At 39.4% G+C, this 18424-nt stretch overlaps 1 protein-coding gene across 1 annotated transcript in view; it reads right to left on the minus strand.

Annotated features, from left to right (window-relative positions):
- The window catches only part of LOC149350815 (uncharacterized), a 39465-nt gene extending 21461 nt beyond the window's left edge, over positions 1-18004 (minus strand). Inside the window, exons 1-3 of the mRNA XM_089579969.1 lie at positions 14061-18004; positions 12001-12070; positions 8608-8724 (exon numbers count right to left, since the gene is read on the minus strand). Of these exons, the coding sequence (XP_089436095.1) occupies positions 8608-8724; positions 12001-12070; positions 14061-14132 (259 nt within the window). The 5' untranslated portion in view covers positions 14133-18004. The remainder of the gene's footprint in view (positions 1-8607; positions 8725-12000; positions 12071-14060) is intronic.
- Positions 18005-18424: the final 420 nt, after the last annotated feature.

The raw sequence follows: 18424 nt of genomic DNA on the forward strand, positions 1-18424 counted from the left end.
AACGTTCTACTTATATCACCAAAATGGCCCATTGGAACCTTTCTGAATACTACATATTGTATATATGTATATATAGCAACCACACAATTCTTTCCATTTTTGCCAAGTATTAGGGGGTGAGATGACGTAATCTCGTAGGCTGGAGCAGTTGTTGACAGTGCCTGACATGTTTGGATATAACAAGACCACTAAGGAATCACAAAACATCAGAGGGTGGCAGTTAGAAGTTCCTTAAAAGAAAAAGTTATTCTACTGCATATTCACACCAATGTGTTAAAAAATTAATAGGTGATACCAATCTTCTACACTTTTCAAGCACCTTTCTCCAGTCTTTTGACCTGACACTGCTTTTCATATCCTCCAATGTTCATCTGATATTTGCAGACTCACTTTCAATGTCTTTAGACCTGCATGCAATATCGTTCAACTTGTTTTCAATAGCCTTTGGCATGCTCTCAAAATCCTTGAAATTTCCTTTTTCCACCCCTGCAATAACCTTCATTTTTTGAACTATGCCTGCATGCCTTCACCCACATTCACTTGCTTCTCTTAACCTTTCTCTTTGTCTCCACAACTTATTCATTATAATAGTTAACAAAGGAATTCTGTCCCTGCATTATGATCTTTAGCATATGCCTTTCTAGGGCTTTTGCTTTTCTCAGAATTTTGGAGGCCATTTATCAATGGTTACTTAACAAGCTGCCAGTGACCATGTTGAAAGCAATCACCTGCAGAAGCTTTGTGTAGTATGAGTTCCTATGTTCCTGTCCTGTTCACACTGTAATCTTATTCATGCACAATGGACCAACAACATGTGAAAGAGCACTCTTGAGATCACTGATGCTACTGAATTAGCCCAGCAACATGACATCATAAATTTACTGCCAAAATACACTCCTAGCTAGTTGAGTTACCTGGACAAAATGGTTCCCCTAAAATTGTGCATCAACAAAAACCTGACAACTGGATCAAAAAGAAACCTTAAATGCGTTTCTCTGATCATATAGCACAAAAAAATATTTAAATAAAAGTTCAACTGACCAAACTGCTTGAGCATAAGTTTCAAGCCTCAGTTGCATTACGAGCTACGGAATTTTGAATTGAAAAAATTATGCACACGCCAAAAGGGCAAAGGCATCAAAATTTTTTTGTGAAAATTATACCAAGTTCTTTAATTTGTTAACACAAGAACTTTGAAAAAAAAAAAAGATGTGTCCAATTGGTGGCATCCATTCAGTTTCAATCGAAACTGCAACAGCTGTTTTTGCTGTGACTCAGTATTTAAAATTTTTCGTGCAAACCATTGGTCTAGTCCCTGCATAGTGCCTATGTCAGCATTCAGAATTTTTGGTTGATTGAAGCATATCTGATGGCCGAATTTTGAAAATCGTTATCAGTAGCCAATGTCCAGATAAGACGACCAAAACCTCTGATGTCATTATATTAATGCAGTAGTCTGAAAATGTGGCAGAACATACATTTCCAGATAAGACTGGATTTACATATTTAAAACAGACTCCTGATGATATTTCAATGCTCTAAAAAGACGTACTCAATAACCACAAAAGGCAACATATACACAAGTACATTTCTTGCACTTATGTGATACTATTATGGATGGGGTCCATAAAAGATCCGAGTGGACTACACATCAAACAGAATGGCAATTGGCAATAAAGAAAGAACATGTTAGGCATAGTGAGTGTCACCTTCAGATTGTTCTGGTACGGTTCTACTGAGAGAGCAGCCCCTCTTTCTTCAATGCACACAAGCTTTTCAAGAACATCAGAGCATTTCTGGCTTTATTACATACACTCACTACTATTAAGGAAAATGAATAGTGCTTAGCTTGAAAATATAACAGCAGAAAAATGAAAGTCAAACAGGGTTGAAAATGGCAAATAATGCAATGCCTTTTAACAACATGGAAAAAGTTGAACAGTGACATTTCAAAGTTGGTCACACAGCAGTGTACTGCTTTCCCAAACAAAATTGCCAGCACTGCACAACCAGAACGGGAAAGTAGGGCAAAAACGAGATCTTATGAAAAAAAAAAAAACAAAAAAAAAAAGGCATCTGCAAACAGTCACTGCCAAACTCTCTGGAAGGGAAAATTGCCTTTTCCAAACTGTGTACTTATTCCACAAAAAAATTTGATGTTGCTAGTTAAACGGGACAATGCTTCCATCAGACAGGACAACTTTAGGATTGTTTGTCAGTTTTTCACAATGTTCAAATGGATTAAAATCGCACAATTAGCTACATGCTGACAATTACACAATTATGGTAGAGCTTGCTAGTCTACGACTTGCAATGGATGTGACTGCGCCCGTCACAACTACTGCTCCATTTAGAGAGCCACGGTGAAGGAAATTTGCAAACATCAAGTGCCATGTTTCTGACCAATCTCCATTTTCATAAACCAACTTCTCACAGCTCTGGCAGAGATATGGAAGGCAGCATATCAGAAATCTAAACACAAGATATCAAATCTTGGAAAATATACACCATAACAAAAACATTACAAAAACTGTCGGTCATGCCCATTTTTATGCTGTTAACTTTATTATTCGCACATAACCTCAAATGTTCTGTTTAACGATTCTGCCAACTTCAGCCTAAAAAATGCCACGAAGATGTACTCGAAAGTAAACCAAGGATACCGCTTACTGCACATTATATGTTGCCCAAACCTGTCTCCCCTGCAGTGCACTTCAAGGATATGTTAATAAAATAAATGCCACTAAAAGCCATATGCCATTGCAGAAATTTAGGCCATTAGCCCCGATACAGCAGTTCCTGGTTCTGGTAGTTTACTAAAGCACTAAACAAAGAGCGCCTGTGTATAATACAAGTTGTCCAAACATCAAAATGCATGAAGATAAGCTACAACTTGCAAATAAAGTTTAATGGCTGGGATGGAAGCTATGCAAGATCACTTTAAAGACACAAGTAAAAAAATAGAGAAGAAGAAGCCACTAAGTGCAGTTGTGGCAATGTGTCTGGAATGCCAGTCTTTCAAGTAAAAAACTCAAAAGGCACAAAACGACTCAGTGATCTCGTAGGAAATAGCAAACGCACATTATGAACACTTCGGACATGGTTATGGAAGCATCAGTAGAGAATAAAAATTGTAAGCAGGCCTGCTTTGTATAGATATGCATGTGTAGAGGCACCTTTTGACTGCTTATGTGATAAAATATTTCACTTTCCCAACACAGCCAACCTCCATTATTCTTCATTTCCATTAACCGCATTAATGTCATCTGAAGCAAGCACTGAAGGAAAGCAAGTTATGCAAAACAAATATGCGGAGTCAAGTTTATAAAAGTAAACAGTACATATATTATGCAAATGCCAATTATTTTTTTTCCAGTACGAAAAAAATTTGCTACTTGGAAGGTTAACCAACATATAAATAACTATTTCTGATGACCAACAGCGTTTTGAAACTGAATGTCTCCTATAAAGTAACAATCATGTTCATGAAACGGCGAAGTCGGCTGCCATCAAGCAAATTTTATGCCTATGTTTCTCGCAGGCATGGGCTAGTAGAGCTCAAGCAAATATCAATGCAATGTATCTTCGTTCTGAAACATGTAAGTAAATAAGGGCATAAATTTAATTCCTGCACTCGTTACTCAAAATGAAGCAAAGATCCGCATCTAATGAGCTGGTCATTTAGTGGCTGACACGCTCTTTATTAAGTAAGGCGCATGACTGCAGCTACAAAAGCAGCTCTAAAAGAGGATGACTAACGCATTGTAACCAAGGTGTAAATAAGTACAAATGCACAGTATGTCATTAGCAAGAAATGGTGCACAATCCGTCTTGTAAACAAGCAAAGCAAAAGAGAAGACAGAAAGCTTATTGCGGCAGGTATGCAGAAGAAATCTCCACAAATACCTATGGCATGGACAAATGAGAACTTGTTTTTGTGGAAAAAACTACAGATGATGTGCCAGACAGCACACAGAAAATAAAAGGGACACTATAACATTTCTCCTTTAGATGCTTAACAAGTGCTTTAGTACAAGACCTATTCCATAAATGAACGCCCTCTTTCACGGATGAACACAGCCGAGCTCTAAAAGAACAAAATGACTGACGTGCACATCAACAGTACTTAGGCAGTTAAATCTTTTAATCATAACTGATGCTAACTCTGTGGCAATCTAAAGGAGATGTACCATTTACATAGTACAAATAATTTGGATGCCTCGGTTCAGAGAATTAATTTTATGCTCCATAGCAGAGTACAGGGACGTCACAGTTTCATAGACAGTACTTCAATGTGAGCACCTTCAAGTGATTCTGACGGCACGAATAACAGCCCGCTACTTAGTGTGCCACCTGCTGACAGGCGTGCAACATAGGATGACTAACATGAATCTAGCACCATTTACTTGCTTAACAAGCAAATAAAAATGTGGCTGTTTTTCTTCATACAATTTTTTTTTCTTTCACTAAGCCCAGGTGTATTAGCATTTCTTATTAGATGAACATGCAAATATTAAAACTATATATAAAAAAAGTGATCACCACATGGTACCAACTTGTGGCATCCTTATACTATCTTCGTGCATAGCACCCAACAAAACGTAATGAAGATACTTGCAGTGAGTAGGAGGAAAAAGTTATCAGTGCTCCCTACTGACAGTTAGAAGTGGTAGTAAGTGCTCTGGTAATTTTTGGTAGCGAGTGAACATACTCGTTGCATGAGCTAGGAAGCAGAGTACTATCATAAATCTCACAAAAGTAAAAAAAATGCAGAAAACAATAAATCTGTCAGCTGTAAATTTAAAATTCTAGAGACTTACATGCCGGCAACAATCATAAACTCTTAAGAAATATAGAACATTCCATATAGACTCTTTAAGCATAAAACCTTCCCTAGACATTTCAAGCACAACCTAACCACCAGCCAAGGTGGCTCTAGTAGGTAGTTATACAAAAAAAAAAAAAGGAAAAACATAACCACATGTGCTCGCAAAAACAAGCACAGAGCAGTTATAAACTCTACATGCATTCTAACAGGGGATATCAGGATGTCTCATATAAACAATGACTCATGCAACATCAAATGGACATTAAAACAGAAGAAAAAAAAAAGTCTGCCAAAGTGCCACCGCAGATACAGTGCTTGAGGTTTCCCCACAACAATACTGCAATCTGCCACATCAGAGTTCTGTCACAAAGACCTATGACAAAGTTAGGGACCAAATACAAACATCTAAACAATATGCAAGGTGCTCCAGCAAAGACATTAAGCAAAAGTTAAAAATGGGGTTTTAAAGGTAAAGAAAAGCATTCCCAGCTCTCCTGTCTATTTCCTGCATGAAGAACTTACAGCGATAGCCATAATGCGCCCTCAGCACTCCATTCCGAGACTTCTACAACCATGCAGCAAGTGACCCATTTTTTGAGAAAAAAAGTCCAAGAAATTCATAGTTCAAAAAGTCTTCTCATTGTGTTTTGTCGCAGAAACCAAATGCCGAGAAATCAGGGAAAAATGTGAATTCATGCTCATGAATATCAATCAAGATGCCTTTTAACTAGCAGCAGAAAAGACATATGTGCACACTACATGAAAGAAGAAGCCTCCAAGGATAAATAAAAAAAACAAGAAAAATTCATTGCAATAAAACAAAGAATTTCAGTTGTACACAGCAGGAATATTACATTTAATCTTTTTTCTTTCACCAGCATCGGACAGATGCTTACAGCTTCTCCAGATTGAGTATATCCTAACGTCAACCGGGTCCCCCAGCTTCATATATCCCATGCAGCTAATCACATGCAGTAAAAAAATTCAATATCATTCACTACAGGGACATGAAACACGTCAAATACTCTAAGCCTGCAGTACTTAAAAGCCAATGGCAGCAGCCAAAACATGCTGACAGGAGTATGAGGCTCAGAAGAAACAATATCAGAACGATCGGGCACAATGAAGGCCAACAGCAGTAGTGAGCTTAGAAGGCTGCGAAATGCAAGAGTAGCACACAAGATGTCTGAACAGTAGGGCTGCAACGTCTGAGAAAAGGCAGAGTGTCTAACAAGATGCCAAGGAAGAAATAAGGACACAAAGCTGGAAAAAACGGGACGCAGAAACGAAAACCTGGCCTGCTACAAACCCCGACTGACACTGGCATCAGCAACAGCAAGAACAGTAGCGTAGCCAAATACTGAGCAGCTATGACATTCTGTCCCTCTGTCTGGTATGCAGTCAGGAGGGTGCTTAGACTTCTTCTTCTGTGCTTTTGCATTCGCCACGCTTGTTTTTTATGATAATGGCTCAGCAGTAGCTGCAATATGAAGGCAGAAGTGCGAAATGCATGCATGTCATATTGTTGCGCTAATGGCAGCTAAGAAAAGTACCCATAAGTGACATGGTAGCAGATTCCACCATTTCGCCCCCTCGCGTTAGCTGTGGTTCCCGCTGACTGCTGATACTGCATTTATGTGCAGCATTGGCACGCTTCACAAAAAAATTACCATCTGTAGAAGCACATGCAATGTTTACTGGAAAGGTGCAGGATGGCGCTATTGGTTCCGACTACTCACCATTGAACCAGTCTTTTTACCTTAAAAAGCCCACTTTTATATGGTGCTTTCAAATGTCTTTGCTGAAACTTTCAGTCGATTTACAGTCCACAGATTCTGCGCATAAGCTTGCTGCAGAACTATAGGTTCTGATGTTGCAGCCAATGGTTCAGTTCTGAAGCACATGTTGCACAGTCTCAGGGGGCCTGTTGTCAGTAAGCGCATAACTGGTGCCCCCAAATACAATGAAATATCAACTCTGACTAATGGGAGGCATTCACAGCTGTCAAGTAAATCACACAATCTGCTACAGCTTAGCTAGCTTGCAAGATCCTCTGCTGAAGAGTCCCTGGTTAAAAATGATACCTAACGAGTTTTTAAAAAGCTTGTGCGATATGTACAAATGAAGAATCCATTCAGAAGCAAGCAAAAATAATAATGCCTCCATAAGAGCGCTATATCTAATTAAGAACACCACAACAAGTTTTGCCAAGACTTGCCGAATGTAAAATGGTCATGAGCACAATGCAAAAAAAAAAAGAAAAACACTGTCAAAGCAAAATTATTTGAAGACCCAATATATATTTTTCTGTGCCTGACATAAATGAGAGTTACCATTTTTGCCATGAACTAATGAGTGGCTACCGGGTGCACAAAATGGTGCACAAGAGCAAGTGACAGGCATGCATCATGTTTTTGAGTAAAATTTAAATTGCTGAAAAACATCTATGCATGCTGACACAATATCACTGAAAGCATCAGATGTAAACGATCCATGCTCAGCTGCACGCTGTAATTCCTACCTGTTCCATTAGTAATAAAGCAGGCTGCCTTGCATGGTCTGCATGGAGTACTATAAAAATAAAAGCACTAGCAATGCCAAATTGCTACAAAAAAAAAGGGAGAGAAAAAAAAGAATAAACAAAACAACAAAAAGATTGCAGGACCCTTAAAGTCACCTCGGTACACAGAATAGTGTTACGCATCTGTGCCAAGAACAAGGCACCTTGTCTACGGTACATGATAGGAGGGAATACAAACTAGTGCTGAACACTATGACAGCAAATGTGCATGCTCCTCGAAGCAGTGCTGCACATGGTTCAGAACTGTCCCAAGGCTATCATCTGAGCTTGTCTACAACAGAACCAGCAGCAGCCATTGTCCTCCCTCATGACATCCAACTCCAGATATCGTCATTTTTTGACTCATCAAATTCATCCTCCATATACTGTAACTTCAATGCATTCTTCTAGCGCACTGAGCTATTAACAAACAGCTGCATTTTAAGGCAATGTTTGCACAGAAAAGAAACTATGCATAAAGAAATATTAAAGGAGGTACTACACAATCACTAAGACTCCAAATTAACAAGTGCTTGATTTTGTGTTTCTAAGCACAGAAGTTGCTTGAGACAAAATGTAGCTCAAGCTCTTCAACAGCTGATGGTGAAAATTTTTGGTGCACAGTTTTAACGTTATTTTCGCTTACTGGTGATCCTAGTGATTTTTTAATCTAACAGGAGTGAGCACACCTCAGCACAAAAGACATTTCAAGTTCTGCAAAACCATTTTCCCATACATCAACCCGCCACACAAACCCCCTTTCTTTTTTTTTTTTTTACAGCTGACTGCAGCCTCCTCATACCACTAAGCACAACCTGTTTGACAAGCAGCACGCAAAATGAGTTGACATCAAGTGCAGAAGACTAAAAAAAATTGCAATGAATACACATAGCCATCTGTCACCAGCACTCAACACAAAATGCAAATTTCAGAGATGATGCAGGAAGGCGGCCATTGATCAAAATGACTTTACGAGCATTATACAGTGCAAGGGAAGCAGGCAGCTACCAGCAGGTGCTGCTCAGCCATGGCTACTGGAAGATGGACTTGATTCGGGGCCTTGCAGATGCCCTGAGCCCAACGTGAGGCCTGGTAGCTCGACGAAAGGTCTGACTAAGAAAGGACTGGCTGCGTGAGATCCCTTTGGCCGGGGCTGCTATGGCCTGAGGACCCACGTCACAGGACAGAGCAAGCTCAGGTGGCAGAGGCGGGTGCTTACGTTGGGGGACGCTCCTGGGGCCAGACAGCCCTGTGGCTCTGACAGGCTGTGGGATCCCTCCCTTCTGGTACTGGCCCGGTTTGCGCCCACTGTGGTCACGGACATTATCATCTGCTCCTGCATTTTTCATTGTGAGATTAAGGCACTGTGAACTTTCACTGCCTCGTAAAATGGATGCCTCATTAACAAGCAGCAAATACTGATTTCAGTGATTTAATTAGCGAGATTCCATGAAATACCAAACCACAACAGAACTAACAATGTTCGTCTGAGCGATAGTGACTGCAAGACGGAGAGAACTGGGAAAGTTGGTAATGATTCATTACTAAACATAAGAATATTATTACTGTAATGGTGACAGTACTACTCATTTTACTATTACAGATTTACAACAATTAAATAGTAGCTTTATTGTTTATTTAAGTAGAATAAAAGGCATAAATTTTATGGCTCAGAACGGACTAAAACTAGTTTAGGTGACATTTACTGAAATGAAAAGAAAGAAAACAGTCAAGTGGCTAAATGATATATTCAATTGGTTCTTCTTCCTTTGCACCTGAGGTGCGCTTTCAGGGAGGGTTTTCTTAAATGAAGACTCTTAGCACGAGCAGCAATAAGGGTAAAAGAAACTGAAGCTTTATGTGCAACTTATTTACAAGAATTACAAATGCACTGAGTTAAACCAATAGTTGAAATGACTCGAAAGTGATCTCATTCAATTCCTAGAGTCATTTCGAGAGCAATTTTACCATCTGTATGCATGTGAGCCCTACACAGCTTGTGCCTTACAAAGGGTTAAATCTTATATAATATATGAGTAATTCAACAAGAAATTAAAATAACACATGCTGACTGCATTAGCACAAAGTCAAGTAATACTGTTAATTTTCAGGAGACAAGGGAAGGGAAAAGGGGGGCTCGTTATGACATGCATGACGGAAGCTTGGTTTTCCTGTTTCATTTCTATTCCTGTTTGTTTCATAGACCATTTGTGTTTTTATATTTTGTACTGTTCTTTTTGTATTGTAAACCCAACTTTTCCTGCTGTAATTTTTATTGTTCTTGGTCATCACATATGTATTTTGCATTAACCTTAAACACAGCTTTAACTTCAAAACAATGGTTATATTACTGAATACTAATTAAATGCCCTCTACTACAAAAAATTTGATAGCAAATTCTTATTAACACTGTATCTGCTGTTGCCCTGGTTAAAAATATTTTGTGCAAATTCTGTACAGGAGGTCCCCTAACAGTTTCTAAACTTCGGGATGCCCTCCTGTATTACCATACTAATAAATACCAATAAACATCCTTACATGCACCATCTAAAATTTCCCAATCTATTCTTTTCAGCAAATTTTGCATGAAGAACTAAAGGAAGCCACAAATAAAATCCTTCTATAAGCGAGCTTGGTCAAAGCGAATGGGTATCACCTTTTCAGAATGCTTCGACTATGACATAGCAGATTGGTTTGGTTTGATGAGGTTTAACGTCCCAAAGCTACTCAGGCTATGAGGGACACCATAGTGGACGGCTCCGGATAATTTCGACCACCTGGGGTTCTTTAACGAGCATCTGAGACAGCTGAGCATGAGGCTGTGGAATGTTTGTACCCACTGGATTGCACAATACATGGCACCAGAATTCCGACAAGCCCAGTACTTTCATCACAGAAAGCACAAGCTCCTCAGCCACAACTGATCAATAAGCTATCAATCATATGTATTCTACAAGACAGATACAAGCTAAATGAATTGCCAAATCATTGCACGACAATTCGGTGTGACAGTGTGGGCTGAGTCTGTCCCAAGGGTTTTATCAAGAAAGGCTGACCGCAAGGTTGGGGACACTTATAGCCATCAGAAAAATTGGCTGGCTGCTTCTAGGTGGAACCAAAATTTGAACTTGGTGCTTCTCAAGTATAAGTTGGATGCGCTACCTTGGTGCCACTGCTGCGAGTTGATGGTATTTGACCTGAAACTAAGGTAAGGAAATGGACTTCAACAGAACATAAAATGCATAAACAACTGGAAGTCAGGGCTGAAGAGGGGAGCCAAAGAGCAAGGAAAAGACAAACGAACAGCATGAACACAAGACGATGAAGACAAATGGCATTGATCCTTTCTGTGATGTCAAACCAACTAGTCTGCAACAGCACCTTTGTGGCAAAGAAAACATAGATGAGGGTGGCAGTAAATCAGGTGAAGTGATGAGGTCAAGAAATCTGCCGGAATAGAGGTAACTAAAGTTCACCGACAGAGGTCTGTCCTGCAATGAACTTAGTTGATGATAACAGCAATGACATCAAAGAACAAAAAGATGACAGGGGTATTTCACTTTCCATTGAACCCCACGCTGACAAGTTCAGAGAACATGCATCAATCAATTCTTCTAATATAGAAAAAGGGAATAGGTACTGCTCCATTACAGAGCCTATATATGTGCCAGTGGCAAGGAGCTTTCCCAAAATATAAATAAAAGGAAGATAACTGAAGGAATGTCTGCAGAAAGTATATGGTGAACAAAAAGAAGTACAAACACCAGAACAGCATCACCCAGGTGTTTTTGGATATATGATTGCCAATGCCAAAACATCTGTGTCTGTTCAGAACGCTCAAAGAGCCATACAATATGACCTATTTCAATTATGAAAACATAGAAGTAATTAGGTTTTTGTAGCTACGGGAAGTCTTGTCTCATACTTGATGTTTTAATTTGTATTTGAGGCCTTAACATAATAGCAAATGGAAAAAAATATTTGCCACCGACCAAGTATTGAATCTGCAACTGCTTACAACTCTTAACCCAAGCTTACAACATTAATTATACGCACATGAACAATAGCTTGACAATCGCTGTGCCTACTTATGGTGATGCTGCAAGAAGTGAACCCAGCTGATGCATTAATCAGTCAATTTTGTCATTTATAGATACAAAACCAAGTCACTTTTTCATAACCTTTCGCATAATAAGGTGTCCTCACTTATGTATTACTCTAGGCTGCACAAACAGTAAAATGTCATGGCCACTCTAGTAAATGCTACTATTCAATATCCATGTGAGTAGTCAGGTAGCTACTTTGGTGGGTGATCACAGCTCACCCAGTACAGCAACGAAGAGCAGCTAAACACTTACTAATCACTTTTCAACTCTTCCATACCTTCTCTGCGAAGTAAGACACTGAAACTTATTGCCCAATTTAATCTTACTGTAAACTTATGCAGTTACCCAGTAACATACATCAGATGTCAAAATGCCTTTTATTGTGTAATGACTGCTAAGTTATGCAAAGAAAAAAAGTAGCAATAAAACAAAACAACAATTACGAAACTGGCATTAGCAACATGAATAATCCCTTGCATAAAAAAACATGTCATAAATTCTCTTACCATATGCCCGCAGCAGCTCGGCGATATGGTATTGCCTAAACATACACGCCAGATGGAGAGGCGTATACCCCTAAACAGAAAAGAAAAAGGAAAGAAAGAAAGCCAAGAATTTATTAGGTTAAAGGAAGATGTAATATGGTCAAAAGACCCACAAATGTCTTATACAATACAGAATAACTACAGTTCACTGGTGTGCACAGACATTTTGCACAGTTTTAAATTCGTCTCCTGAAAATATTTAAGCACAGAGAAACCACGATGATACTAGGGATCAAAATATGCTTATTCCACTGTCCTACTGTGACTACTTGTGAATGTAAAAAAAATGAGTTGGGTGTGATCATTTTCAAGCCGAATAACAAAAATTTGATAATCCAGTGCATAATGTAGTCTATGATATCATCATGGCAAATAATAAAAGTCAGTGATTTCTCAGTCAATGATCCTGCTAGTGAGACCATTTCTGCAACACCACACAAGCAGAGCTACCCAGTACTTAAATTTATCCCAACTCAACGCATGCTGGCACACAAAGCTTTGATAATGAGTGCAAAGCATGAAGAGCTGTTATACAAGCTCTGAAGAGACTAGAAAAATTACGAACAACAAATGAACCATGGTCATATCACATGTACTTTATATGCATGGGACCAATGACTTTAGTACACGTTTTCCGGATCCACAATTACCATAGCCAAATGGAACTTCAATGCACTTTGCATTCCCAAATAAGTTCAGCAAATTATTTTAAAACCCTCCGAGACTTCTCACACTCCTTCAGAGTGAAGGAGTGAGTGACACCTGTGCAGCACCAACTCTATAACCCACATGGCCAAGGAGTTCTAAGCTCCACAGCTTGGCATCAGGGGTACTCTACTTCTCTGCTAAACTTACAGTCCGGAAAGTTTTACCCATCCCAGTAGGTCTGCCAGCACACCAGAAAGCTCTATCACGAAGTAGCTCTTAAATGAGCAGTTAAGCAGTTCACGTCTGCTTGGTCACGAGTTCCTGGAAGGGAACAGTGCCAGAAAAATAAGCCCCACTTCACAGTCCCGAGATAAACAAATTAAACATTTTGCAAAAGCAGACTGGCAGATCCTGCATCTGTAAACAAGCCAGTTGTTGCAGTGAATTTTCACGTGCAACTTTTAGTTGGGCAGCAATTTACTGCAGCCACTGTCTAACACATTCACTACAGCAGCAATTTCTAGAGTCCTAATCCCTGTGCGCATGATGCACCAGTGAGCCAGAGGCACACCCAGTTTTTACACGCTGCCGACAGACAACAACAGCGACCTTGCACATGCTTTTCATAGGCTCTTGGAAACTTACTGAGCTGTTTCAAGGCTTCATCGCGTGACTCGGTATTCATGGCAGCACAGTTTGCATAAGTGCAGTAAACATGCTAATCCACCAACTGTCGCTGGACAGACATGAGCTAAGTGTACATACTACACACTTATAATGAACCAGATGACTGTTTTGAAGCAAAAATTCTGACAGTTTATGCACACTCGCCTCGTGGCTATTTCACTGAGACACTTAAAAATGGACAGAAACAGGAACTGTTCTATGTTTCCTTCATCAATAAATCTATAAAAAAAAGAAGCCTTGAAGAAGCAAATACAGTATCTCAATAAAGTACGCAGTATTCACCACTCATCAATTACCCAGAGAAGTGCCACCTATTGGCACATTCATACGCAGTCATCACAGAGTAAATCCGAATACCTATAAAAAGCCTGATGGTAAGCATGGTCAAACCACCTGATCATTATTTGGCAAGATGCCCTGAAACTTCGTATCTAAACACTACCCAGCTGGTGTGCTTGGTGAACTGACACAGCTTCAGCAAAAGGACATGGCAATAAAAGAGGCATTGCCAATGGCAGCACCACAACAATTGTGGATGGCACCACTGTTGAGATTAGCCGGAATAAATTTTGTATGGGGTCTTACAGCCTACTGCCCAAGTAGAAACAGTACAAACAAGTAAATCATAGAAAAGTGCACATCAAAATAATGCAAGTAATACAATACTAGAAATGTTCTGTACTTACCCCCTGAGGAGGCCATGGAATGCAAGAAAGAAAAACAAACAAAGCAGAGTAAGTAAACAACGCACACACCATTTAAAAATCATGTGTTGAACATTTAAGAGTCATAGTAAATGAAATTTCGAGTAATAAATCAAGGTCAATTGAAAAGCAATCTAAAACAATAGGCACTGCCTGCGAAGCTCAATGTAAAATGTTGCACTGACAATTCAGGCGAAAAAAATACACAGCATAACATTGTCACAAGCCAAATGCTTGATAAGGTAGGTAGTAGTAGGTAGGTAGTAGGTTTATTTGGCCATATTATATACAATATGCCCTCGAGGTGAGGCTAAAGGAGGTAGACCAAGCATGCCTCCTGACAAGGCTTACACCCCGATCACACATCATGGAAACGGGGGCCGAATGGACAAGAGATAAAAAAACAATAAGCAAACATGATCACAATAGAAAATAGTTAATGATAGACAATAATAAATATCAATTAACAATAAACAAAACATTTCATAATATGCACATTTAAAAAAAAAAAAGCAGAACACAAACACACACTAAAAAAAAAACAACTAAGTATACAGAATTAGCTGAAATTTAACCGGGCGAGAAAAGAATCGTCAGTTTTTTCTTGAATACAGACACACTATAACTTTCTAAAGCAATCTGAATAAGAGACTGGTAGGTATTACACAATGTTATAATTTGATAATCGGTTGTTTGTTTACCATAATTTGTTCTGGGTCTTGCAGTAGATAGGGCAACGGAACGTAGACCATACGCAACGTTTCTTGAATTATAAGTGTTAGAAAAAGAGCTAAAGTCATGCTTGACTTTATAAAAAATATGAAGAGCCAAACTAAAATTGTATGAATGAAAGAAATTGCGAACATGAAATGTTTCGAAAAGATTTGTTTCAACAGATGAACTTGAACTTAATAAACGTAGAGCTCTTTTCTGGAGAGAAAGCAATTTGTATGAATCAGTTTTGTTGCATGTACCCCACACTAGGTTGCAATACACCAGGTGAGAATGAACAAGGGCAAAATATAGCTGTTTTTTAACTTGTAGTGGGAGGAGATGTCTAACACGATAAATAACATAAATAGATCTGGCCACTTTTAGTCTAATGCAGTTTATATGATCAGTCCAACCCAAATCGCTACGAAAAAACACACCAAGGAACCGGCAACTATGAACTTGCTCGATGTTAAAGTCATTAAAAAATAGTTTGATGTGATGATCTAATGGTTTGTTTTTTGGATGGAAGAGCATAAACTTTGTTTTGTTTACGTTTAATTGAAGTTGATTAACATAGAGCCAAACCGCTAACTCCTCAAGCCAGGCATTACATTGGTGTTCAATTACTTGGAGACTGGAGCCGGAAAAAAAGACATTAGTATCGTCGGCATACATCATGATATTAGGAGTTAATGGAATGTTTACAATGTCATTAATATAGAGAATAAATAAAAGTGGTCCCAAAATTGAACCCTGAGGGACACCGAATTTTATCATACCAAAACTGGATTTTACATCATGAATCTGAGTGTACTGTATCCGTGCAGTTAGATAACTTTCCAAAAGTGAATTTGCCACTCCACGGATCCCGTAAGTCTTTAATTTATGGAGCAGTATTGTATGTTGCACAGAATCGAAAGCTTTGCGCAGATCAAGAAAAATTCCAACTGAAAAAAGCTTAGTTTCTAAATTGTTAATTATAGAGTTCTTAATATCTAACAGAGCAGATTCTGTTGATTTACCGGCCTGAAAGCCATACTGTTGGGGGCAGATAAGATGTTTAGCTTGTAAGAAATTGTTTAGTCGCCTATAGAGTACACGCTCAGCTAACTTCGAAAACAAAGGCAATACCGAAATAGGACGGTAATTATTTGGGTCATTTTTGTTGCCTCCTTTGAATAAAACGGTAACTCGTGCGACTTTTAATTTGCTAGGGAATACACCAGAAAGTAGCATTCTGTTACAAATATGCGTAAGAGGGCCAGCAATAATATTTACAGCACATTTGATAGGAACAGCAGCAACTTCGTCATCTCCAGGTGAGCAGGTGTTCCTAAAAGAATTAATGATAGAAATAACTTCATCCTCTGAAGTAGGGGACAAAAATATAGATTCAGTACTGCAAGAGGGTAAGTATGAGTCTACAGTCCGAGTTGAATGACAGCTAGCAGAGGGTCGGTATGCTCCGGCAGCTAAAAAGTGTTCATTCAGCATATTGGCAAGTGAAACTCCAGCATAATTCACCCCATTGACTTTCAGCTCAGAGGGAAGACAATTCTTCCTGTTCCCTATAATAACGTTAATACCTTGCCAAAGTAATTTAGGATTGTGTAAGATTGACGAAAACTTATTAATATAGAAAAAAGATTTAGCTTTCTTTAGATTTGAGTTTAATTTATTTCGAAACTTCTTAAACTTAACTAAATCATCCGGGCATCGCGTTTCCAAAAAACGAGAGAACATTTTGTTCTTTTCTTTAATTTGTTTCAAAAGTGCTCCTGTCATCCATTCTTTTCTAGCCTTTCTATGTTTTTTTATAGTTTGAGTTGGGAACGCAGCGTAATAGCATTCAAGCAGCTTCTGAATAAATATATCATAAGCACGGGACGAGTCATTTTCACCATATACATCTACCCAATTAATTGTAGACAACAAGTGACAAAATGTCAAGTGGACCTTCACAAACTGCAGTCTTCGTGATGGCAGGAACGACAAGCCCAACAGCCCAACATTTGAAAAGGTCCAGCAACACCTCTCACTGATGCTGCTATCAGGGGCGGGGGGGGGGTATGGGGGGGGTATGGGGCTTCAGCCCCCCGCGAAATTTTTTCGAACTGTCACACACCGACCGCTGATCAAAACAATCACCGGCGCCAGAAGTCATTCTGGATTTCGTCACCTACAATGTCCTTTTCAGACTAGAAAAGACATTTTGGCGCGAACATTGCTAACTCGGGTTGGATTTTGTGGCAACGCCCATGCACTCGGAGTCACGTAACGCAAGCAGCCCCAACCTAGCACAAACTTTCAAGGGCCTATCGATGGCAAGCGGGCTCGCCCTGGCATCTCGCAGCGGCCGCGGAGTCTACAGAGCCACGCATTACAATTCTGAAACTTAATGGGCATAAAGGTTCCATAAACTTTTGACGCGAAAGCTGCACTGACATTTCAAAAGTCGTGCTTGAGATTTTCAAATCGGGAACTTCAATTAATTTATTATTCTTATAAACATTTGTGCCAAAGGTGCACTGACTTTAATCGCGTACATCGGACCATACGAGACAAGCCAAATCAACACACTATCAGACAAGTTGACAAAGCACACAGCGAGGTCCAATGAGACGAAGCGTTGAGGTGATTCAATTGTGCAGTCATGCCGCAGAAGACAATATTATTGATTTTATCTTCCCACTTCTAATGTATATTTTACAGAATTCCTTGTTTATACATGTGCTCGCTGCTGTGACAAAAATTTCGGTGCAATTACTCGCAATATATGACCGCGCTGTAGCTGCTGCTGCGCAGTACACTGAAACGAAGGACAGCGTCATTGAGATTTTTCCCTGGCTGATGCATATGCACAAAAATGCAAAGTTTCTTGAACGACAAAGATTCATTAAAGTATTTGTCCTCTACTTGCTCATTTCATAGCCTTTACGTTTTTCATATCAGGGGCATGCACTGTTTTGCTGGTTTCGGACTGACATAGTTCTAGACTTCGGGTGATATTTTCTTTACTTATTAAATACGCAAAAACATCGAAGCATTGGTATCAGTTATGTCTGCCATGGCTTTTAAGACATAACAATACATTATTTTATTAAAAAAAAAAATACATATTTCACTCGTCTAGAAAGTGAGTAGCGTTATCTAATACACAATGGCATTGCCAGTAGCAATGCAGCTATTATTCTTGCGTTTGATCCCTCCCCAAATTCTATGAGAAGGCCGCGCTGCAACATGCCCCCCCCCCCCCCCCCCCCCAAAAAAAAAAAAAAATTCTGGCTACGCCGCTGGCTGCTACTGAAAAAGTCGTGGGCAGGTTCGACGCATCCTGTGGAATACAGGCAGTCCAGCCATTCTAGGGAAAGTCGCACGTCCCAGTGATGCATTTTCTTTCTTTTTTTTTTTAACACATGCAAGTCAGAAAGCTCTGCTCCCTTTATGTGGAAGATAACGGCACCCTCGCTTTTAATTCCAGTAGTGCACATAAAAGTCAGAGTTGCACTTAAACAAAGGGAGTCGAGACAGTGAAAAGGAACACGGGACCGTGCGAACAAGAGCGTTGCAGGTCCACTTCTCTTTAACTTCACGTTCGTTGCGAAAAAAAAAAAAAAATGCGGAGCGCGCGC

Source organism: Amblyomma mixtum, chromosome 3 (genome assembly GCF_055824585.1).
Source record: "Amblyomma mixtum isolate Tamu chromosome 3, ASM5582458v1, whole genome shotgun sequence".
Classification (NCBI taxonomy): domain Eukaryota; kingdom Metazoa; phylum Arthropoda; class Arachnida; order Ixodida; family Ixodidae; genus Amblyomma; species Amblyomma mixtum.